The 17,935-nt window shown below is 44.2% G+C and overlaps 1 protein-coding gene and 1 non-coding gene across 2 annotated transcripts in view; one reads left to right on the top strand and one right to left on the bottom strand.

The window, feature by feature from the left end:
* The window catches only part of LOC138799609 (membrane-spanning 4-domains subfamily A member 4A-like), a 32,174-nt gene that overhangs the window by 1,766 nt on the left and 12,473 nt on the right, over positions 1-17,935 (top strand). The window contains exons 2-6 of the mRNA XM_069981052.1: positions 2,230-2,654; positions 4,275-4,385; positions 8,744-8,800; positions 14,462-14,605; positions 16,032-16,154. Of these exons, the coding sequence (XP_069837153.1) occupies positions 2,244-2,654; positions 4,275-4,385; positions 8,744-8,800; positions 14,462-14,605; positions 16,032-16,154 (846 nt within the window). The 5' untranslated portion in view covers positions 2,230-2,243. The remainder of the gene's footprint in view (positions 1-2,229; positions 2,655-4,274; positions 4,386-8,743; positions 8,801-14,461; positions 14,606-16,031; positions 16,155-17,935) is intronic.
* LOC138800146 (U2 spliceosomal RNA) lies at positions 11,413-11,604 on the bottom strand. The gene has a single exon (XR_011364351.1). It is a non-coding gene; the product is annotated as a U2 spliceosomal RNA (small nuclear RNA).

Genomic DNA, 17,935 nt, shown 5'->3' on the forward strand with positions numbered 1-17,935 from the left:
AATGTTTTACAGCCTCTTTCCTGTAACATTTCTACCATTAGTCAGTGGATGACTAAGGAAGTTATTTATTTTAATTACTAATCAAAAGTATTTATTAACGTAAAGTGACGTAAAAATTTTAAAAACCCTATAAAAAATTAAAACTTTTTTCAATTTGCTAGTACAAGCTACATATATAAGCAAAGTTGTAAATTAATGTGCATTTTGCATGTGGACAGGGAAATACATGAGGGAAGGCCCAAATTTATTAACAGACATGGCTCAAAGGGATGTCCAGCCAGGAACCCCTGAAGTAAGCCGGAGCGCGGAGCAGGTACAGTATGCTCTGGCAGGCAGGGGTTTAACGGGGCTGTGAGTTACATACGAGTATGTCCTCTCAGGGGGCAATTTTGGGATCTGGCCAGGGAGGAGATGGCTGAGAGAAAAGACGTCCACTCACCTCCCCGGATCCAGCTGCGGGTCCCGTATCGCGGCACATGCAGTACGCTTTGAAAAAAAAAAGATGAAGCACAACAAAACAGATGGCAAACAAATGGCTCTGGAGGGCGTTCTGCTGCTCCAAGTGAGATGAAAATTGGACAATGGATGTTTTAGTTACAAATAAAAAAAAAACTTTGATGGAATTAAATGCACACGCGCCACCTAACTTAGACTCTGCTACCACTGGAATAAAAGCATTTTTTTTACTTCAAATAATGTACCCCTACATAGTAGATGGCCCCCCTCTTTAGTTTACAAATAATTCCAAAGTATTTGCCCCTTATCACCGCCTTTAATGTATCCCACACTACCTGGTGAGTTGCTGTGCCTACATTAATTACCCATATCTCCTTTATCTCTTTCTCTATAAGGTCCAATTTATCAATCAGACTAAACTAGTGAGAATTTAATCTTATACTATGTGAAATAACTGATTTACCTGTGTCAATTTCCAACATAATTGGTGCATGGTCTGACAAACTTCTTGCTAAGTGTTTAATGTTAACCACTCTCTTAACTATATCCCCAGTAACTAAACCCAAATCAATCCGTGACATTACACTATTAGTTTTGTTCCAACAAGTGAACTCCCTTTTGTGCGGATTTCTCTCCTTCCAGATGTCCCGCAGCCCATGTTCTCTCACCACATCGGCCAGCCGGGACCCTGTTGGGGGAGAAGATCCTTTATACATTCTTATTCTATCAGATTCTTTATCCATAACCCCATTAAAGTCCCCAATAACCACTACAGGAACCCATCATGATTCTTAGAAAATATAAATAACTCTAACAAAACCTGAACCCCAAACGGAGGAGGAATATATACTGGGGCCAATATACACTCCAGACTGTTTATTACACAGTGCAGAAATATAAAACGTCCTTCTCTATCAATTTTTTTATTTAGTAACTTCCAACTAATCTTTTTATGCACTAAGAATGTGACCCCCCTGGAGTAGCTTGAAAAATGGGAGGGATACTGATCTGACCACCAGAGCCTGTTAAGCTTGTATTTAGACTCCTTAATAAGGTGCGTTTCACTAAGACAAACTATGGCGGGCAGATAGTTCCTAATATAACTGAAGATTGCCACTCTTTTCCTCCGCTCTCCCAGCCTCCTGATATTCTAGGCTATAATCTTAGTCCCCATTCAAGTGTAGGAAAAAGAAAGGGAAAAAAAAAAAAGACTGGAACCCACCACCCCACCCCACGGCCCCACCCCACAACCCCTGTAATTTTAACCCCTGGACGACCCAGGACGTTCAGAGGGGGGGCAGTCCTGTGCCCTGATGCAGGCTCCAGCCTAAAGTGGATCTGCTATGATTTGGAAGGTGAGGGAATACAGTGCTGTACACCCAGCTATGCAGACCGTGCCCCTCCCCCACTCGCGCTCCCACCCAGTACAGGGAGCTCTTAAACCAAAGCAATGCTCTTAAACCAAGTCACAATTTTGAAAAACTGTGAGCTCTTAAACCAAAATGCTCTTAAACCAAGTTACTCTTAATTCAAGGTACCACTGTTTATATATGCCCCAAGTGGAGATGTATATGTTCATTATAGGTTTACGGTGGTTTCCTTGAACCTGCCTTTCCTCACAGATTATTGTTTTATCAATTACCCAACAGCATACTGAGTGTATTTAGTGTCCCAGTCTTGAAAATAAAAAGACATCATTTCAAAAGGTTGGACAGGTTGGAATGACATAGAGTTATAGTAGTAGTTACTGAGTTCACTTTACATTTATTTCAGTGCCGGTGTCTACAATGTCTGAGAATTCAACCATACAGAACCAAGCGCCCACTGCAGTTCCTAACTGGAATCCACAAGTTCCTCCCTTCGTACAAAATGTTCCTCAACAGCCCCCTGCATACAATGTCTCTACGCCAATCCCTGCATACAATGTCTCTACGCCAATCCCTGCATACAATGTCTCTACGCCAATCCCTGCATACAATGTCTCTTCCCCAATCCCTGCATACAATGTCTCTTCCCCAATCCCTGCATACAATGTCTCTTCCCCAATCCCTGCATACAATGTCTCTCCTTCAGCACAGGTGTTGACTGTCCCTACTGCGGCACCACAATGGACTGTGGCTACGGCAGCGGCACCAAACACAGCTTCATCATCTCTTTTCTACCAAACATTCCTGAAGGGCAAACCAAGAGACTTAGGGGTAAGTAGAAGTAAAGCTTGAAAAATCAATCACTGTGAAGACCAAATACTGACCAAAACCATAAACCTACCATTAGGCTGGGTTCAAAGTACGTATAACACCGGCCGTTCTGTGACCCAGACGGCCGGTGTTACTAAAGATCATCCTGGGTGGTACTGCAGTACTGGCCAGATGATCTTCCTTTCTGGTGAATTCGGATACAGGCGCACCCATGTGCGCCCACATCCCAATTCACCGCTGCACACAACAGAGCGTGCGGCCAAAGCATGTCTGTGTGGCCGCTATTCAATGAATAGTGGCCGCAGAAAACTGACATGTCAGTTTTTCGTGCGGCAGGATTGAATCCCGGCCAGAGCGTATACTTTGTGTATACGCTCCGGCCGGGATTCCATTCATGGAAATGCAATGTATGTTTTCCGTGCTGTCTTCTTAAATAATATAGTTAAAATTGTAGTGATCATCAAGTCAAATATTTTTCAAATTATATCCTAATTCCTTTAACGGAGTATCATGTTCTGTTATGCTTATTTATTTGTACAATAGAAGACTTGGAATGGAACAGGATAACTGCAATCCAATGAAAGATTAGAAAATTCTGGTTGATTAAAGTTTATGGACATGTTTATGTCAGCAGTGGAAACAGAATCTCTCTGATGATCTTGGCATAGCCAACTTGTCTGTCAGTATAACAAGGAGGCCCCCAGCACATCTAGAGGAGAGCAGGTTTAACCATTAGCGAAGAAGGTTCTGTCTACACATTGGGCTTTAGGGAGTAACCTCTCTTCTAATGTCTACCAAAAATATAGACAGTAATATATCTGACCTGTTGACAATTCACTCTTTGGTAGCATAAGAACCATATTTAAGGATATCAGCTGGTCTTGAGCCACTTAAAGCAAATGTACCGACAGTACATCACTGTTTTTTACATGAATAGACCAGCGCCGATGCAGGGATGCCAGTGCTGCGGTCCTTTTTTGAACTGGCGCCCAGTTACCGCATACGGCCCAAGTCTATTGCCAAGCATCGGCCGTCCGCCCCCCAGTGTCACGATCTGGCCTCCCCTCTGTGACGAGGCTCTATTGATTCTAATGGAGCTGCATCACAGAGGGGCAGGGGTTTCCTCACACTGGGGGCTGGCCGGCTCGCCTCCAGTGCTTCATGCCCATTCAGTGCTAGGTAATAGACCAGTGCCGTGCGCAGGAACCAGGCGGTAGTTCAGAAAAAGGACCGCGGGAATGGAATCCCTGCACCGCCACTGGCCTATTCATGTAAAAAACAAAAAAGCCACACGTGGTACATTCACAAAAGATAAAAATGATATAAAAATTTACAAAAGATAAAAATGTCTTCACAAAATAAGTATGTAGCCCATGTTGTGATGTGACAGTGCTGGCAGTACTGCCTGAAGACTGATTATGACCAGTTGTGTAAAAAATCAGTGTGGTGCCTACTCTGGTGCCAAGGTGTAGTACTGCTGTGCCACTGCTGACTACAGAGGAGCCAGAGAGCTCTATGTGACACATGGGAACAGTTAACGACCTTAGTTATATAAAATTGCCTAAAGAAAAGTATGTTGTCAGTTTTATATCTTTCATATCATTACCTTATGTTTTTCAGATTGTATTGATTGTTTCAGCCATCTTGGAGTTAGCTTTTGGAATTGCTCTGGCTATTTTCTTTCAAAGCGTAACATTGCTTAGTGGTATTGCCTTTTGGGGGCCAGTTTTTGTAAGTACCATCATTATCTTAAAATTATATGTACAAAAGATGAATATTATAGGTTTATGATTAGACGCCATGGTATCTGACATGGATTACCATAAGAAATAACCAGAGGCGTAGCTAGGATTCATCGGGCCCCATAGTAAAAAACTGTACGGGCCCCCCCCTCCCCTACACACAACACAAAGAACTGCATATATATATATATATATATATATATATATATATAGGCTCAGATTTTATAAATAAAATGGCCTGCAGCTACAAAAGTGACTGGCAGAGCACAGAGCCAATGGCTGCTTGTTCTTTCAATCCACTGTATTTAACTATAAGGGCCCATTAGGAGCCCTTATGGTTAAATACATAGGTGCAGGAGCAGACTACCTTCTCCTTAACCCCTTATGTACTGCAGTGTGTAAGTGACCCAATGTTCACTTACATGCTGCAACACAAAAAAGGGTTAAAAAGCACAAGACAAGGAGATGTCTGCTTCACTGCTCGGGCCCTGATAACCCCTGACCTCTGCAGGAGCTCCGGAGAACAGAGGTCAGGGGTTATCAAAGCAGTCAAGCAGAAATCTCGTCTTGTGCTTTTTAACCCTTTTTTGTGTTGCAGTATGTAAGTGAACTTTGGGTCACTTATACACTGCAGTAGATAAGGGGCTCTTATCATTCCTGTACCTCCCCGGGCCCCCCCTCATGCATGGGCCCCATAGCAGCTACCTATCCTGCCTCTATGGTAGCTACACCACTGGAAATAACCTAAGCTAAGTTTAGAAGTCTAGTTATACTGGCTAGCTCTGGTTTAAAGGGACTAGACCCTTTAATTTATAGAATCTTTCAAGTTTGGAACGTTAGTATAATGCTATTGCAGAATAATCCCCTTCTCCTCCTCCCTTTCTCTGCTTCATTGACAGCCAGCTTTCAGCTCCTGCTTCCAAAACTCATTCCTGCTCTCTGCGTTCCAATTGTGTGTTGGTGGAGGCAGGGATCAGCTTCTAGCTGACTGTCAATCAAACAGTGACAGAGATGGGAGGGGGAGTGAGGAATCATTACAGCCCTTAGCACCTCAGGGGCTTGGGAACACAACATGCACCAGGGAATAAGAGCATTTTTCTATGTTAAAGGGAAGCTAACAGCAGGTTAGAAAACTGTACACAGTTGTTGAGTTCCCATAGGGTCGGGGAAGCCAATGTCATTTTCTTACCTTCATCCTCATCACTGTCTATGGTAAATCTTTAGTTTATTCAATATGCAAATTAGGCCGTTTGGTGCACTGGGGATCGGACTGCCACCCTCAGTGCACTGATCCCCCTGCTGCCCTTCCCTCCTCATGAATATTGGAGCTGTGCTCATCTCTGTGGACCATTGTATAATGGGCCAGATTGGTGCAGTGAGGGCAGTACCCTCTCCCACAGTGCGCCAAACCGCCTGATCACCACATTGAATAAAGCAGGGATTTACTAAAATCAATGAGTTTGAAGGGAGCAGAGATGGATAAATGAAAGGTATCTTCTCTATAGCTAATACATGCGTGTCCTGGATGGCTAAATGGGTTATCCGGGTAACAAAAACAATATTCTAAACAAACCCCCTGCCCAATACCCCCTCATGTCTAATATATATTTATAACCTTTCTTGCACCCTTATCCGCTCTGGATGTGTAATATCCTCTTCCCCTCTCCCTTTGTAGTGACAGGACATGTGATCTCCTCTCTGGGGGCCGGATAGCTGTCTATTGACTTGGGAACCCGGCCTCCAGGAAACTTTATCTGCATCTCCATGCACCTGTGCTGCTTCCATAGACTTACATGTGTCCCTGAGACTAGGTCTCTGTAATATGAAAGTTATAGCTCTATCTCTGCTTGTGTGGTACTCAGCCAGTAGTTGAGCTAACCATGACACCAGTTCTGTGGTGTACGGCTAGTGATGGTGGTTGTCGTGACACCTGCTTTGTTTATGGCTGGTTTGTGTCCCCAAGATGGTCTGTGACCTGCCAGGTTGTAGTGGGTCTCCTCGGCTCTTGTCACAGTAGTCCTAAGTGGCAACTGACCCACCCAGACTATCGGTACCACCACCCACAGAAAGGGGAAAAAATAACCCAAGGTGTGCGGCTAGTGTGTATGGGTGCTGGTGCGAACAAAGTATGATAGAGTCCCATTGTTGTAAAAATAGAACAGCTTTACTGCAGAGCTCTTCAGTAGTACAATACACTTTCACAAATAGGTAAATCTTTGACACAGACTTTAGTGCTTGAGCTCGTTGTGCTTAAGGAGTTGCTTAGAGAAGTAGAGTAGAAGAGAGGTAGTTCTAGCGGTGCTTGGAGAGTTGAGTAGAGGAGAAGAGTTTGTTGAAGGAGCCCCAACCCAGTGTAACTGTGTACTCTGGCGGAACTTGAAGAGTTATACTGTATAGTGAGATACTTTACTTGTAGTTGTGTTTAGACTGTGTCTGACCACCTTGTGCCCTACAGTGTTGAGGGACCTGTCCTGTCAGGGTACTACAAGCCCCAGCCATGGGGCTAAGTGTCCAGGGGTGTCCCAGTTACCTGCACTGCGAGATAGGATATGTAGACCTTCTTTACGGTAGATTAGCCCTATCCAGGCTAGTTCCTTGTGTTCAGGATACTGCCCAGCGCTTTTTAGACGTGTTCTCGGCACGGGTTAGGATGTTACTGGTGAAACTGTACACCACTTCATCACCACTTTTAACCTGAGAGTGAGAACTTTGCGACAGGTGCATAAGACACTTAAAGGGGTACTCTGGCCGGAGAAGAGGTGGCTAAGAAAAAAGATGTCCACTCACCTCTCCGGATCCAGCGGCGGGTCCCGTATCGCGGCCCTCCGGTCCCCGGTTCCCGAACGCTTCCTGGTGTCTGACGCCTTGAGACGTGACGTCTCAAATCCGCTCAGCCAGTCAGTGACAGAGGCGGGACTTAAAACGTATCAGCAACTCCTCCTTTTTGGCGTAGGGGCTTTTTTCCCCCCTATATCCTACCGCCACTATCTGCTGATAAGTACCGCACATAAGTGCGGCATTTATCAGCAACTCCTTTCTTGGCGTGAAAACGCATGAAAAATGGATTGCAAAAAACGGATTCGTTTGTGTGCATCCGTTTTCCATTGACTTCCATTATAAAAAAAAAGGATCCGTTTTTTTTGACGGACCAAATCTGACAAAAAAACGTTGTTGACCCTATTTTTCTGGACGTTAAAAAAAACGGATCCGTTAAACGGATGCTGAAAACGCAGTGTGAACCTAGCCTAAGCAGAAAAGTTTCAAAGTTGGAAAAATGCATTTTTTTCACAAATGTTCACGTTATTTAGTTTTTTTTTTCATAAAGATTCCTTATTAGTATCGACTCCAATTTACCAGAAATGTAAAGTACCATATGTCACAAGAAAACAATCTCAGAATCAGCTGGATAGGTAAAAGCACTCCCAAGTTATTAATGAATAAAGTGACACAGGTCATATTCATAAAATTAGTCTCGGTCCTTAAAGAGAACCTATCACCTAAAACTAACTGTCCCTATTATCAATGTGCATCTCTCCCTAAGTCTATCTATGAAGATACAGACTGCCTTTGCAGTCTGTATCTTATACTTTACCCAATTCTTTTTTTCCCGGCACGAAGGCCGGGCGCCGCCATCTTGATGACATCACTTTGCATTCCACCGCTGGAACGCAAGTGACATCATCAAGATGGTGGCGCCGGCCTTCGTGCAGCGGACAAGAGGATCTGCAAAGGCAGTCTGTATCTTCATTTTGTCTATTTATCTTATACTTTACCTGATCCTCTTGTTCGAGCCGGGCCATCTTGATTACATTACTTGCGTTTCACCGCTGGAATGCAAATGACGTAATCAAGATGGCGGCCCCCCTGGCCTTGCTGCCACTGTGCATGACGGGAGCTTCCTGTCTCGCGCCGGCTCTTTTGAAAAGAGCCGGCCCGAGACAGGAAAGTATAAAGTGAATACATTAAAAACGCAGCAAAAAAAAAAATTATTAAATATATTTACAAAGTTTAATAAAATTATATTTTACATATAATTAGGGAAAAAACATTTTTTGATTTTCCTCCATGATTGGTTCTCTTTAAGGCCATTTCAGGCCCGGTCCTTAAGTGGTTAATCTTCTCCATGACTTCCATATGCTGTAATACTGAAAGGCTTCTCTTCATGAAACAATCCCTTTCAGCCTTAACCTTACCGCATAGTGCTGGTAGGACATTTAAATATATTGGAGGCCAATAATTTTTAGGCTACTATATCAGCCCTTTTTTCAATAATTCGTAGTACACATTTTAATGTCCTATTGAAAAAATGTACAATTATTTATAGATGTGTTGTGTTTTTTTTTACAGTACATCATCGCAGGATCTCTGACTATTGCAGCTCATTCTAAACACAACCTCTGCTTGGTGAGTAACCTGATTGTATGTAGCCACAATGTAAGACGGGTGCTGACGCCAGCCCTGACATGTAACACACACAACATTCATCCATTAAACAAATACACATTAAAACTACACACTACATATACAGTTAAGCACACTTAATTCTCTAAGAAGTGTGTTGCTGGGTGTAGTGGTGCACATTCACCATGGATAGTCATGGCAGGAGCAGACTGTGTTCCTCACACTGCCTGCAGACATTTTCTACCATTCTCTATGTCCCAGCTCCAGACACAGGAGGATGAAGGTCAGGCCGGGCAGGAAGAGTAGCTGGAGGAAAGGGGGATAGGGGGTGTTGGGTAGAATGGCTGTTAAGGTGGCTCCAGCAGCACAGCACCCTGCAGCCTCTGTGATATGAGACTCTGCCAGTAGCGAGGCTCAATCCAAGGTGCTGAAGGTCCGTCCAGGAGCCTCAGAGTACAGAATAGCTGATTTTTCTGTTTATGTCAGAAGCAGCTGAACCCCCCCAGGCCTCTCCTCCCTACACCGCTGCCTAACTTATTAAGGACCACATGCCATTGATGTATGGTACACGTTCTTTGCCTTTAAACCTGTGCTAAAGTATAGCACAGCTATAGCACCTTCTTCTGCAATATAGCACAGACAAAAGTCATTTTTACACTTAAAAAGTAAAAAAAAAAAAAAGTATATGGTAACAGATGGCAGGGCAGTTTCTAGGTCATTTTGGCAACAGGGCGAATCTTGATAAAAGTGACCCCCCCCCCCCCCACACACACACACACTTCACTCATTTCAGTCCTGGGGAAGGAAGGGGGGCTTTTATTAAGATTCAGTTGCTAGGAAGAGGCAGTGTTCTACTGAATACAAATAGAAAGAAATCCGAAGCACTCGTTTTTTATATATGCAAAAGTATTCATAAATTTATTGACAGCGTGCAGGAGAGAAGCCAGGAAAATAACAATGCTTTCATTAGCAAACAATTTATAGAATGCAAAGCGTCTGTGGACACAGCGCTTGATACGCCCAAGGGTAGCGCCAGGAGCGCGCCCCACCGGACATACCCACAGCGACGTTGAAAAAGGTCCTGGATAGGATCGAAACGTCCACAGTCGCTTTGCATTCTATAAATTGTTTGCTAATGAAAGCATTGTTATTTTCCTGGCTTCTCTCCTGCACGCTGTCAATAAATTTATGAATACTTTTGCATATATAAAAAACGAGTGCTTCGGATTTCTTTCTATTGGACTACATGTGGATAAAAACATCCGTCCGTAATTAGCACCAAATATTCCTGCTGTGCACCCCTATTTCTTCAAAACTGAAATCACTACTGAATACAAAAACATCATTTAGTGACTCACAGGTGACGTCTTCTTTGATCTGAGGCATCAATTTCATTTTCCTCTCCAACCGGCCTGGACCACCAGGAAGATTTCTTGCAGCTACAATTCATCTCTTCACAACCTGCCAGACAAACATATTAGGCCCTGCACTTTTCCAGCAAATTTCTTCCACTGTGCTCCTATATAGGAATAATGTTCCCGGCTGTGCCACATATAGTAATAATGCCCCCTGCTGTGCCCCATATAAGAATAATGGCCCCTGATGTGCCCCCCCCCCATATAGTAATAATGTCCCCTTTGCTGTGTTCCCATATAATAATAATAATGCCCATGTTGTGCCCCCCATAAAGTAATAATGTCCCCTGTGCTGTGTTCCCAAATAATAATAATAATAATAATGCCCATGTTGTGCCCCCCATATAGTAATAATGCCTCCAGATGTATCTCCCATATAGAAATAATGCCCCTGTTGTGTCCTCCATATAGTAATAATGCCCCCTGCTGTGTCTCCATATAGTTATAATGTCTCCTGTGGTCTGCCACTATAGTTATAATGCCCCCTGTGCTCTGCCCCTATAGTTATAATGTCCCCTGTTGTCTGCCACTATAGTTTTAATGCCCCCTGTGCTCTGCCCCTATTGTTATAATGTCCCCTGTGGTCTGCCACTATTGTTATAATGTCCCCTGTGGTCTGCCACTATAGTTATAATGCCCCCTGTGCTCTGCTCCTATAGTTATAATGCCCCCCCTGTGCTCTGCCCCTATAGTTATAATGCCCCCTGTGCTCTGCCCCTATAGTTAAAATGCCCCCTGTGATCTGCCCTCCAAAGTAATAGTCTCTCCCTGCATTGCCCCAACACACACACACACACGCACACAAAAAAAACCAACAACAATATGCTCCCCTAATCCTGGCAGGCCTGGAGCCTGTGTTCCCCTCTGGTTCTCCTCTTAAGCCTGTCAGCTGCCTTACGGCTCTTTCAGCAGGTGCAATGACGTAATCACTGTGCCTGTTGGAGGTTCCGTCTGCTGGAGGTCACAAGGGGGCATAGTTAGGGGTAGTGAGATCTGGGGGGGGGGGGGGGTTCTCCAGGCGGCGCTTTAGGTGCTTTAGTGGACCCTCTCATTTACATTATAGAAAACTTGATTAAAACACATTTTTTTATGTATTCAAAAAGTTTTTTTTCGTTAGAAAGTTAGAAAAAAGAAGATTGTTGGCAGTCTGCCCTTATATTTCTTATTACCTTAGGATATATATTATTTATTTATTTATTTTTTTGGTGCACTGAACCTGGAGGCACTGCAATACCAGGTCAATGCCTGGAGAGGACAGAGCAAGCTCTTTTTCCATCTCCCTGTTCTAAAAAATCTATTTAATATATGGTCCCCAGATAGGGGACTTACAAGATATTAAACTGATAAGAACAGATACTACACTTGATCTTAGCCAAAAAGCCGAGAAGCGATAGACTAGATATATATTTAGCCCATTCAGTTACTGTACATTTACCTACTAAATCTGCTGGAAGTTTGTTCCAAGCATCTACTACTCTTTTAGTAATTTTATCATGTTGTTTCAGATTTTTCCCCCATTAACCTCAGATTGTGCCCCCCTTCTTCTTGTGTTCACTTTCTTATAAAAAATACTTGCCTCCTGAACTTTATTTAGCCCTTTAACATATTTAAAGGTTTTGTACCCCCCCTCCATTTTCCTTTTTTTCCTGCAGAGTATACAGATTTAGATCCTTACAGGGGTATTCCAGCCAAGAGCTATATTGAAGTATTGTACTGCCTCACAAAAGTTATACAAATGCTCAATACACATTGATTACAGCTTTTGAGTCTATAGTACTTTTTTTCCTGCACTTACTGCCACAGGAAGTCTTGTAGTCCCTGCAAAATTGCTGTTGTCAGGTCACACTTACTATGTGGGCACCATCTTGGGGCCGTGACGTATTCTGTGTAATATTAGCTTTGTAGGGCTGGGGCGTGTAGAGTTCCCCGCCCCACACAGAGGAAGGGGCCGTGACGTAACGGCCCCACTCTGTAATGCATCCCCCCCCCTTGGTGGCCGACTGGAACATGTCTCTCCTTCCTGTCCCTGCTATGCTGTAGGTTCCGGAGGTGCGGTCTGTAAACCTGATGACAGCAACATCGTTAGCAGACCCCCTCTCCCTTCCCCGCCTTCCCGGTGGCCCTCACTTACACACCCTAACACATAGCATGACATCTTCCATATGAGCAGAGCAGAAGACCAGGAGGAGAAAGCACATGGTAATCACTGCACCCATACAGGATGGAGGAGAGACCACCGTCCTGCACCGCTGCCCTGATAGTCCCTCTTGACACGTGCATTAGTGAGGTACAGAGTTTGTAGAGCCCCGGTAGCATCCATTTTGCAGTAAAGCCGGGGCGGTGTGCGGGGCTGTCATGGTGGCAGTGCAGGACAGAGATCTCTCCTCCGTCCTGTACCAGTGCAGTGATTACCATGTGTTTTCTCCAAGTGACTCATCTTTTGCTCTGCTCACATTGGAGATGTCATCCCGTGTGCAGTGCGTCAGGGACAGAGGGAGAGCCATGTTCCAGGGGAACACCGGCCCCTACACACCCCTGCGGGGACAGGAGGGAGAGCACAGGGTTAATTTGACATGAAAATAAGCATCATCCCTGTGACTCGTCCTATGCTTTGCTTAAAGGGGTAGTCCGGCGGGGGCATTTTTTTCCTGACACCGGGGAGTAGGTGGCTGAGGGAAACGACATCAACTCACCTCCCCGTTTCCAGCGTCCGGTCCCGCATTAGGGCGCTCCGGTCCCCAGTTCCCGGCCGCTTCCTGGTGTCTGATACGGGCCCGAGACGTGACGTCTTAGCCAGTCAGTAACGGAGGCGGGACCCGTTTCAAGTTCGGTCAGATCCCGCCTCTGTCACTGACTGGCTGAGCGGACCTGAGACATATCGTCTCGGGCCCGTGTCAGACACCAGGAAGCGGCCGGGGACCGGAGTGGACATCGTTTCCCTCAGCCACCCCGCCGGAGTACCCCTTTAAGCCGGAGCTGTAATCTTGTGTGCAGCCAACCACCAAGGGGAGGAAGCCTTGCTACCAGACCCAGACTACCACCGCCATCATCATGCCTTATAATCAGCATATGATGCTGGTTGTAGTTATACAAGCCGTGGCTCTCAGGTTTGCATAACTACAACCACCATCATATGCTGATTATACCGCATGATGGTGGTACTAGTAGTATTTCTTTGACTGGAATTTCACAACTAGACACAGATCAAGGGAGGCAGGGAAGTAAGATTAGCTAGAGATAGAGGGCGGAGATTGGGTGGAGACTAAAGTGGGAGGGAGACAGACAGTGCAGTGAGGCATGCTGGGAGTTGTAGGCACTGACAAGTATTCAAATAGGAAGTAGAAGCAGAAATCGGCTATAAGATATCAAGGTAGTTGTTATTTTTTAGGGGGGTGGGTGGAATTCTTCTTTAAGTCTTCCTTGATATGTCTATGACTAAGTTTAGACACAGTAAAATAATACCAAATTACAGCCCAAATTTGGAGTGAAAACAGAACAATGTGGACAGATGAAAAAAATTGGCCATATTTTGCAAAAGCAGATGGTATATAAAGAGCATGTTTATTATTTAGACTTTTATTCTTATTAGTCATAAACAATTAGGGACGTTATTCTATACTGTGTGCGCACTGTCTGGCAATTTCTTATTGACTTCAATGGAGCGTATTATTATAATAAAAATACAACCGTAATTCAGAGGTAAAAATGCCACCGTATGATCAATGTAATAACATCCTCCATTGAAGTCAATGGGAAATGGCAGTGCACACACCGTATAAAATAAGAGCTATAAATGAGTATGACACAATAATGAACATGCAACATTATATTTATGACCTGCGTTTGCAAAAAAACGGCCATTGTTTCTTAACTTGTTTTATTTATTACGGCTAGAGATGAGTGAGCTAGCGAAAGTTTGGGATTGCACAGTAAAATAAAAGAAAAATATGGTCATAATTAGAGATGAGCGAACTTCAGAAACTGCAGGTTTGCACAAACCCAAACGATCGCCATTTGCATACCGTGCCTGGAGAAGGTGGATGAAGCCCGATGACTGCCTAGAAGACATGGATACAGCCATAGGCTACATGGTTTCACCCACATGTGAAGGTTGCAGTACGGTGTGTACCCACTTACACAGTCCACCCTTTTCATGCAGTCAGATGTCTGATCCTTAGATATGTTTTTACCCATAAGAGGTATTTTATATTATGTATATTAACTTGCTTTGAACTTTTTTTTCCCACAGATCAAAGGATCCCTGTCCTTAAACATCCTCAGTTCCATATTCAGTATTATTGCTGTAATTCTGAATATTATTGATGTTGCAACAGTTTATTGTTATTACTATACGGGTAGCTATTATGATGACGACACATGCAGGCAACTGCGCGTAAGTTTTAATCATCTCTTACACTGACTAAACCATCTAGGATAACCAAACTTTTTTTTGTCTTTTAAATAAATCCACGATAGTGACGTTTCTTTAACCGGAAAAGTGCTGGATCCTTCAATAACAGACAACATCCTATAGAAATAATAAGTTCCCTCTGGGCTACACACTACCAGCTGTATTTCAAGATAAAAATAATTACTGAGGATCATCTCTGTGCTGGAAAAATGTATGATGGTAGATGTAAAACCAATCTGGTCATAGACAGAGGATCATTGTCTGATCTGCTGGCCATCTCTTGGCCAGTAAGTTACCCAGAGCTGAATAGGTAGCTTGTGTTGCTTATGTAGCTTCTGCTTTTACATCCTGATTATATATTACCGCTGCCTAAAGGCTACAAAATACCCTACACTATACACAGACTAACATTATCCATACACAGTTACCACCGAAGGGGGTGATTACTATGCAGATACATCCAGGGATTCACAGGTGACATCTAATCTGGTCGAAATTGTTCTCTAGCCTTTTCTGCTCCATTTGGCCAAGACCATCAGAAAGATTTCTTCCAGCCATCATTCGTCTCTGCAGAATCTGTTAAACATCTTAGGCTCCACACTTTAGCAATACCATTCTAACTTTTTCCCCACCCATAGTATCTTAAATTATAATAATACTTTGGTGGATAAGTGGTCCTGTGCGATCAGGATTTATGTAGAGGCAATGCGCCTCTACATAAATCCCCTGAGCTCCGGATCTGTGGGAACATTTGTAAGCCCGGTGTAAAAAACGCCAAACTTCTTAAATGTCCCCCATAGTATACACTCCGTCCAGGATCGCAAGCGGTGCCGCAAAAAACTGACATGTCAGTTTGCTGCGACTGCTATTTATTGAATAGCGGATGCGGAAAACCTGTCAATTCACACAATGGCTCTGGCCGCATACTCCATTGAGACACACATGGGAGCAACCGCATCCGAATTCAGAAAAAATGAAGATCATTTGGCCGATACTGCAGTACTGCATTTTTTCTGAATTCGGATGCGTTCGCTCCCGTGTGCGTCTGCATTTGAATTCACAGAACGGCCGGTGTCTTACCCCATGTGAACATGGCCTTAGGCCTCATTCACATGTTCAGTCATTTTCAGGACTGTGTATAAATTGTGTCTGCAATCATCACCCGCACTTCGGTAAAAAATTGTCAATTTTGTAGTGTATCCACAATCCTTATTTAAGATATAAAAATCAGATTCGCAATTCGGATCCACAATTACAGACAAATTTGTGGAACGTGTTAACAAAAGTATGTATGTATCTTTATTGGGGGGTAAAATTCTTACATAGTGGGGGCACCATGACTTGCTATATGATGTATGTTCTTAAAGCTCTTTTTGGATACTGACTCCTTTTGGTTTTGTGTTTACAGGACAATGTATATGGATTAGGATCTGCTCTTATTGTTCTGAACCTGTTGCTATTCTGTGTGTCCCTTTCCCTCTCCATTTTTGGGTGTCGCTCTTTATCAACAGTATCCTCAGATAGTCCTCAGGTAAGAGTATACAGGGCGCAATTAATAAACTGCATTCAATACACATACAAGAATTTTACACATATTGTACTAATAGCCGGGGCTTATTGAAGAAACGTATATTCAATTTTATTAGATGGATTCTCAACCTCTGTTTATATGTCCTTTATGGTATATGCATGTCATAGACAGCTTAGGCCTGTGATGGCAAACCTATGACACGCGTGTTAGCACTGACACGCGCAGCCATAGACCGCATACAGGAAGGTATGCGCACACATGCAAGCTCCAAGACAGCCCCGCTGCCTTACAGTGCGGCCCGACTCAACGTATTTCCCCGCTCCACGTACCGCTTGGACGCATCTACTGTGACGTCACCCGGCACAGCAGCTGTGTTTGGCCAGCCACTGCTGGTGCCGCCGCACTCCAGCCCCGTCTTGCTCCGGCCTCCAGCCCCGTCTTCCTCCTGCCTCAAGCGTTGTCTCCTGGTGCCACAGCCCGCATCCTGGACTGCAGCAGTATTGTAGTATAGTAGTGTGTGTGGGGAGGGATGGGGGTCAGGGCATGGGTCAGGTGGGGTATTGTGTGCGTGTGTGGAGGGATGGGGTCAGGTTGGGTAGTGTGTATGTGGGTAAGGAGGTCTGGTGGGGTAGTGTGTTGGGATGGGGGTCAGGTAAGGCAGTGTGGGGGAATGGGGGTCAGGTGGGGTAGTGTGTGTGGGGATGGGGTCAGGTAAGGTAGTGTGGGGGAAGGGGGTTAGTGTATGGGGAGGGATGGGGTAGTGTGTGTGTGGAAGGGTCAGGTAGGGTAGTGTATGGGGACGGATGGGGGTCAGGTAGATTAGTGTATGGGGAGGGATGGGAGTCAGGTGGGGTAGGGTGTGGGTGGAAGAGTCAGGTAGGGTAGTGTACGGGGAGGGATGGGGGTCAGGTGGGGTAATGTGTGTGTGTAATTATTTTTTGGTTTATTAAGTACAGTTATATGTTACAATTACATATTTTTGCTATTTAAACTACAAATAACGCAAAATGATGGTGTTTTTTCTCGAAGTAACACACCATTCGAGTTATACTCATTTTTATCCCGAATGCTGACACACCAAGCTGAAAAGGTTGCCCATCACTGGCTTAGGCCTTATTTACACGTCCCATGTTTCATGTCCGCGGAAGGCCTGTAGTGGATCCCCCTACACACACACACACCAGCATCTACATTGTGATGTAGGGAGTGGGGAAACTATGAATATGTACGCTCCCAGGATCATATTAGAGATGCTGCCATGCGGGGGGAAGGGAGATTCCACTACAGGCCTTCCAGATCCATGTCGTCCATGAAACACGGAACATGTAAATAAGGCATTACAGTTAAAAGATTTCCTGGGCTGGAAGTGCTGCACCTGACCCGGGGAATCTATGCCCCAGGACATTGTAAGACAGAACTCAATTATCCAGTGCCGTTTATCTACTATTTTTAATGCCACGGAGCTTCTGAGGGAGTAAGCAGATACAGTGTCCATATTAGGACATAGTCAGAAGTCAGAGTGAAGAATCATTTTTACAAGTGTGACACTTGACTCTGAGTATTGATAACTGACTTCTGACAACTGACTACTGACTTTGACTACTGACTTTGACTACTGACTTTGACTACTGACTTTGACTACTGACTTTGACTACTGACTTTGACTATTGACTTCTGACTAGTGACTAATGACTTTGACTACTGATTTCTGACATTGACTACTGACTTTGACTACTGACTCCTGACTTTGACTACTGATTTTAACTTCTGACTTTGACTAC

The sequence above is a fragment of the Dendropsophus ebraccatus genome, chromosome 8, assembly GCF_027789765.1.
Source record: "Dendropsophus ebraccatus isolate aDenEbr1 chromosome 8, aDenEbr1.pat, whole genome shotgun sequence".
NCBI classification, from domain to species: domain Eukaryota; kingdom Metazoa; phylum Chordata; class Amphibia; order Anura; family Hylidae; genus Dendropsophus; species Dendropsophus ebraccatus.